The sequence below is a fragment of the Orycteropus afer genome, unplaced genomic scaffold, assembly GCF_000298275.1.
Source record: "Orycteropus afer afer isolate SDZICR_OR568_19922 unplaced genomic scaffold, OryAfe1.0 scaffold00792, whole genome shotgun sequence".
NCBI lineage: Eukaryota > Metazoa > Chordata > Mammalia > Tubulidentata > Orycteropodidae > Orycteropus > Orycteropus afer.
Genome location: NW_006922379.1, coordinates 783,491 through 791,139, shown reverse-complemented (window position 1 = coordinate 791,139; position 7,649 = coordinate 783,491). Strand labels below are relative to the sequence as shown.

The window sequence follows — 7,649 nt, the reverse complement described above, 5'->3', positions numbered from 1 at the left end:
TTTTAAAAAGACCAGGTTTACTGGTTTGATAGGGTGATAGAGCCTGGTGAGATCCCCGAGACTATGGCCCTAGTTACCCTTCATGAAGGTCTGGAACTGAACTCACTACTATAGCTTCCAGTCAAACAATAGACAGGTATATGAGGTGAACATTTACATCAGGTGGATAACACTCCTTAGGGTGATCAATCAATTGTGGGACACAGAAGGGCAGTATTTGCACAGGGAGATAGCTCTGGGGACAGGAATGTATAGGAAGAAGGACACAGGGAAGACATAACTATGGGGAGGAAGTGGAAAGAGAGCTGTTACACTGTGGGAAATTGCAGTCAAGGTCATGAAACAAAATGTGTATGAACTACTGTATGGAAAATGAATTTGGTCTGTAAACTTTCCACCAAAATCACAATAAAAATTAATAAATAAAATGTATGCAAATTGTGGAATGAAACTAATGTGCTCTGTAGACTTTTACCCACACGCGCGTGCGCGCACACACACACACACTGACGTGGTGTCAGATCCAAATCATAGTGACCCCTCCTTGGGTTTCCAATGTGGTATCTCTACAGAAGTAGATTGGCCAACCTTCCTTCCAAGGAGTGGCTGTTGAGTTTGAACCACCAGACTTCTGGTTAGCAGTCAAATGCCTTAGGCATCAACTACACCACCAGAGCTCCAGCCATAATAAAAAAAGATGTAATTTTATCATTTTCTCTATTCATAGTCAATGTTGTTGTTGTCAATGCTAGCACCAATTACTGAACTATTCCAATCCCCTTTGTTATGTAAATTTTATTATTTAAATTGGGCTGTTTCAGGGCTATTTATTGTAGTCCACTGATGTATTTCTGCCTGAATTCCACTTTGATTTTATTATTGTAGTCTATTGATAATCTGGTAAGTTAAGACCACATCTTCTTTTTCTTATTCTTTAGAATCATCTTGCTTATACTTTGTTCCTCAGTATGACTTTGAGTATAATCTTGGTAATTTTTCTGCAAGAAAACTTTAATGGGATTTTGATTGGAATGGCATGGAATTTACAGATTGATTTGGAAAGAATTTACATCTTTACAATATTGGGTCTTAGACATGATTAGAGTATATCTCGCAATTTAGTCATGCTTTGTTTTATATATTCCAGTAGTTTTATAATTCCTTGTATATAAATCTTAAATCCTTTTTGTTTAGTTACATCATAAGGGCCTTAATCCACTTTAGCTGTCATACTCCACTTGAGATTGATTGCATATCTAAAAAGGGCAATTTACACTTAGGTGTTTGTTCTCCACAGTTGCCCTCAAACTTGTTTCCAGGGACAATGACTGACAGCAGTTAACTTTTAGATCTTTGCTTTCTTTTCTTTTTTGTTTTATCATGCAGCTGAAGTGTAAGTAGAGTACATCATGTTTATTTCTCAGAGAGTGACACAAATACTGGAGAAACCTTCTTCTCCAAGTGATATTTCTGAATTCAGAAAATAAATCATTTGCTCACATTTGCAATCAACTACCTTTGACTTAAAACTTTTCTGAATGTTCTAGTTGTTATTGTGTGTCAATTGGTCAGTTCCAACTCATAGCAATCTTATAAAAAGAAAAAAAAAAAAAAAAAAAAAAACCTCACTGCTGTTGAGTCAATCCTGACTCATAGTGACCCATCCTTGGGTTTATGAAGTGGTATCTGTACCGAAGTAGATTGCTCAATCTTCCATCCGAGGAGTAGCTGGTGGGTTTGAACTGCCAGCCTTCTGGAATACTATAGGATGGAATAAAACTGCTCCAAGGGGCTTCTTGAGCTGTAAATCATTACAGGAGCAAATCACCTGGTCTTTTCTCCCAGAGACCCACTGGATAGGTTCTAGCCTCACACCATTCAGTTAGCAGCCAAGTCCTTAATGATTTCAGCCAGCAGAGCTCCTTCCTTTCTGAATACTACTGGGTATTTTTGTTTTACTATTGAACTCAGATGTCTCCTTCAACCATCTTTAGGTTAGATGGCAGTATAGTGACCATGGCAGAATACAAGAGGAAATGGGAAGAGAAAGCAGATGAAGGAGTTTAGAGGCAGGAGGGAGAGAGAATATTGTGTTTTGGTGAAAGTGTTATCGGACCAAACTCAGGTCCCTGCTCAGTGCGCAGTCAGGCCAAAACAGTTACACACTGAGATTGAGAGGAGAGAAAATTATTTATTGCAAAGCAGCAGTGCAAGGAGTTAGATGTAGTTTAGTACCCAGATCTTAACTCCCAGAGATGCCAAAAAAAAAAAAAAATGAAAAATGTCACTTTGAAGACTAAAGGTGCACCTGACCCAAGTCATGGTGTTTTCAATCACCTCATATGCATGTGAAAGCTGGACAGTGAATAAGGAAGACCAAAGAATGGATGCCTTTGAATTGTGGTGCTGGTGAAGAATACTGAAAATACCATGGGCTGCCAGAAGAATGAACAAATGTATCCTGGAAGTGCAGCCAGAATGCTCCTTGGAAGTGAGAATGGCCAGACTTCATTTCACCTATTTTGATCATATGGTCAGAAGGGACCAGTCCCTGGAAAAGGATATTATGCATGGTAAAGTGGAGCGCCAACGAGAAAGGGAAAGACCCTCAACAAGATGGATTGACACAGTAGCTGCAAATATGGGCTTAAGTATCATAAGGGTTGTGAGGATGGTGCATGATTGGGCAGTGTTTTGTTTTGTAGTACATAGGATTGCTTTGAGTTGGGTTCAACTTGATGGGACCTACCAACAACAGCAACAACATTCAGTCTCCCACATTTTCTTATTTAACCTTTAATATAGTCCTAAGAAATTGTTTTTTTATTAATTTCATTAATGAGACTTAAAAAGGGTAAGTACTTACACAAGGTCATCCAAGCAAAACATGTCAGAACTGGAATGAAAGCTCAGGTATACTTAATCCAGCTTCTTTATCTGTATGCAGATTATTGCTCAGAGGCAAGCCACCATTTTAAAAAAGCTTGTCCTACTTAATAAAATTTAATTAATATTTAGTAGAAGGATATTAATTGCTATTAGCATTACTATTTTTATCCTTAGTTTCCATATGATAAAGTTTATTAAATCTAAGATTTAAAGAAGCTTCATGATCTAATGAAAAAGATCTAGCACATGTTAACCAGTTAATAGTGATGAATGCTAAATCTACATTCATTAAGTAGGTGGGATTTTAAAATGATTAACCAAACTGTCATTTGATGAAATGTGAGTTTCTTTTTTGTTGCCTCTTTGGTCTATAATTATTGAATGTAATTGTGCATAATAGGCACAAAGCAGACAGATTTCTGTAGACAGTTATCAACTCCTCATTCTACTCTAAGGTGTGCTCACTTTTGAAGAACAATATCTGATCTTTGCATACACAATTAGCAGTATTTTAAATATGTCTTCAGTCTTTGTGATGAAACACTGAGTGGAAATCACAATGCAAGTCATTAGTTCACATTCGATAGTCTAGTCCATAGTCGTAAAGCAAAGGCAGGTGTTTTGGCTTGCTCTTGGACTTAGCTCCCTTCACCTTAAGGGCATTTCTAAAGTTGTCTCTAATTATGGAAAAGTAGGAGTTGAGACTGATTACATGATAACCGCAATGGTGTTATTTGAACTTCTATGAATCAGAACAGGACAAAAGCTTACATGTTTGATTTTACAATGAGCCAAGGATCTTGCTCCTTCGTGTTTTCCACTTTGTGTATTCCCTCATAATATTGTTTTTTATTGTTTTGTTTTGAATATAATCATGTACCTTTTCCTAAAAGTTGTTAAAGGGCAACCACTCTCACCAGACTTTGTAACTTAAAATATTGAGTCCATAAGCAAAAGTGTTGTGCCTATAGCAAATTAATTCAGTACTATAGTTCTTCATTTATAAAATGGGAATAGTGCCTACTTCATAAGGTTTTTGTAAGTATTAAATGAGTAAATGTAGTACTTAGGATAGTATCCAGCACACCAGTAAGCATTACATCAGGAATAGCTATTATTATTATTATGGCGGTTCAAACCCACCAGCCACTCCTCGGAAGGAAGGTTGGGCATTCCTACTTCCGTAGTGATACTGCCTCGGAAACCCAAGGAGGGGTCGCTATGAGTCGGGGCCGACTCAATGGCAAATAACAACAACAACAACTACTACTACTATTATCCTCATCCTCATCCTCATCCTCATTCCATTTTTTCTGTGTTTTACTATCAGTAGACTCTTGGTTTAGAACCCCTCTTTGTATCAAGGTGGGCTTTGAACTCAGGGCCTTTGATTAAAATTCCAGGCTTGAACCTGGCTAGCTGTGTGACCTTGTCAAAATTAATGGAACCTTCAAGCTAAACCACAGTTTGCTTTACTTTAAAACAAAATTAATGTTTATTTTGCTGTGAGAGCATGTATGTTAGAACATGCCTAGCACTGTGTCTGCTACGTTGTAAATACTTTATAAATGGCAACTGCTGTTGTGGGTTACATCATAGTTTCACAAATGGGATTTTAATCATCTATTCTTAGTGTCCATGTAAGAGAGAGACATGCTAAAGATAAATATAAGTGAGGAGGTAACATTGCCTAACATTAAAAAGCTCCACACAGAGTAGGGCAAAACAAATTTCTTCACTCCTGCCAATTCTGGAAATGATCTCTAGCTGCATCTGTTGATTATTGAAAATCTTAGGTTTGGGGATTCTCAAATGTAATTATAATGTGTAGCATACCCAAGCAAAAGAAACCTTGAGGCAAAATTCTATAAATGGCCCTATTTACTGGTTTTGCCAACTTGCAGTGCCAAAGCCTTGACTAGAGTACTTTAAAAAGTGCACTTCAGTGGAGAGTCTGTGTGACACGTGAGTGCATGCCTGTGTATTTATACCTAAAAGGGTTCTTTAATGTGGAATTATGTGAGGATGACAAATAGGTCTATTAAAGATTACCACCCCCCCACAAACACACATTCTGTTGTGAAAATCAAATATAAGTTACTATTCATTATTTATGTAGATATCCTGATAGGATCCTTGTGGATTCATACTCAACTTCCTTTTCCAACTTATATCAGCACTGGGTGGGGCAGTAGTGGTTTAGTGGGAGAATTCTTGCCTTCTGTGTGACAGTTCAGGAACTCTGGTGGTGTACTGATTAAAGCATTGGGCTACTAACCCAAAGGCAGGTGGTTTGAACACACCAGATGTTCGACAGGAAAAAGATGAGGCAGTCTGCTTCTGCAAAGATTTACAGCCTTGAGAGCCCTATGGGGCAGTTCTGTTCTGTCCTATAGGGTCACTATAAGTCACAATATGTGCATGTTAGGAGCTCTAGTGCCGTAGTACCTTAGGCATTTGACTGATAACCAGAAGGCTGGTGGTTCAAACCTACCAGCGACTCCTTGGAAAGAAGATTGAGCTATCTACTTCCATAGTGATATTGCCTCAGAAACCCAAGTGGCTATGAGTCAGATCTGACTCGACAGCAGTGAGTTTGTTTTGTTGTTTGTTATGTGCATGTTGGTTTTTTTGATGTGAGTGTCCTTGGTAAAATTCCTGGCCAATGCACCTCAAGAGCAGACATTCATCTGTTAGTGGAGGTTTGTGTGTTACTACAATACTGAACAGGTTTCAGTAGAGCGTCCAGACTAAGACAGACTAGGAAGAAAGGTCTGGTGAACCACTTCCAAAAAATTCAGTTAATGAATACCCTAAGAATCATAAGACTCTGATCCCATTGTGCCTGGGGATGCCATGTTTCAGGGCCTAGTATATGGTGGCTAACAACAATTGTCCTGGCTGGATTAGTGTGACCTTGGTGGTAACCTCTGAGCAGGCTTAGACCAGACACCCTTCTATATGCCTTGGCTGCTCCTGTCGCCTGCCTGGTAGGCCAAGATGCCTGTTTCTTATTTCTGGCCCTGATTAGTGACTGGAGCTGGCTTAGTGTTTTGCTTGTTAAGCCTAGGTATCATTCAGTAATGCTTCCGTTCTTTAAAATTGAAGTCCTCTACATCTGCAGGATTTTTGGCACCTGCATCTTCTTCCCCAGTCTCTTGATTAAACTCCTTTTGGTGAGAAGAGCCACTGCTGCTCAGAGTAGGAGTGATATTGAACCAAGGAACTCATTCCTTTATATTTTCTGTTTTGTTGAAAAACAATTGTCACACTTCCCACTATCAACCAGTCCCCAGCAATGCCCAAGGGCATTACTGCTTAGTCAATCCATCTCCACAGAGTGTAGGTGTTGTAAGATTTATATAACAATGCATATTTGCTTTCAAAGTATATATTAGTTTCTTAATCTTTATTATGCCACCATACAGGATGGAATATTAACATTGGCATGACCAGAATATTCTCTCACTGTAGGCGAACCTACACGGAAAGTTAAATTACACTCCCAATGTGAGTTTATTAATTTGTAGTGAGATATATGGTGAACAAGGGACTTGGCACCTCTGTTCTCTGGCAAGTGCATACAGTGTAATTATCAAATCATTTATCACTATCTTCCCATCTTTATTTTAAGGGAAATAAATGCCATGAAGCACAGAATGAAGATCTCTTTGCTTGGGGGCAGCCTGCAAGAGGCAAACTGAGTCTGGCCAGGGAATTGGAGAATGGGTGCAATTGTTAGTACACCAAGCAAGGAATGTCTAGATCATCTGGTGACACTGGGCAAAATAGTGTATTTATTGATTTTTCCTGTTTAAAATTGGATTCTTGTTTTAAATCATGATGTATTTCATAAGAAGAGGTATCTGGAGGTTGCGGGTAAAGCAAATTGAGCTTATTAATTGAAAACTTAACTAAACCAAAATCAAACTTACTGCCATTGAGTTGATCCGACTCATAGTGACCCCTCCTTGGGTTTCTGAGGCAGTGGCGTAGTGCCTAAGGCAACCACCAGCCACTCCTCGGAAGGAAAATTGGGCAATCTACTTCTGTAGAGATACCACCTCGGAAACCCAAAGAGGGGTTGCTCTGAGTTGGAGCCAACTCAACAGCAATGAGGTTTTGTTTGTTTGTTTATTTCTATGAAGTAGATTGCCAGTCTTTCTTCTGAGAAGTGGCTGGTGGATTTGAACCATCAGCCTTTGGGTTAGCCATCAAATGTCTTAGGCACTATGCCACAATTTTATCCCTTATTTCTAACATTCTGGATACTCAACGTTAGGTCACCTCAAGTAGTGGATCATGTTTCCAGTGAAAAGAGAGACTTCTGTATTAGTGCTGAAATTCTAAACCACTTGGGGTTGTGGGAGGCTGTGGGAGCCCTAATTCCATTTTGAGGCTTGACACTGGTTTCAGACTCCATTTGTGTTCTTTCCGACTATTAAACCAGCATTGTGACTATGGACAGACCAGTTCCAGGGCAAACCTAAGGAGAGGCAGTTTGCCTTTAGAAAGAGTGTGGTTGGAAGCAGATTATGTTCAAAGAACTAGGGAACTTGCCTGAGTCTGTCCTTTTCTAATTTTAATTAAAGTCGGAGTCTTGGTATTGTTTATAACCACCTTGTGGCTAAGACTCAGGCTACATGGTCATGAGTCCCAGCCTATCTGGACCACCATCTAGCCAGGTAGTCAAGGCCCAGAACCAATCCTGTAACCTTTCCCTATCTTCAATTCCCAATCATAGTCTTTCCCCTGCTTCG

The 7,649-nt window shown here is 39.2% G+C and overlaps 1 protein-coding gene across 1 annotated transcript in view; it reads left to right on the top strand.

The window, feature by feature from the left end:
• Positions 1–7,649, top strand: part of LOC103211792 (catenin alpha-2-like) — a 160,849-nt gene that overhangs the window by 14,926 nt on the left and 138,274 nt on the right. The window contains exon 2 of the mRNA XM_007957774.1: positions 939–989. Within this exon, the coding sequence (XP_007955965.1) occupies positions 939–989 (51 nt within the window). The remainder of the gene's footprint in view (positions 1–938; positions 990–7,649) is intronic.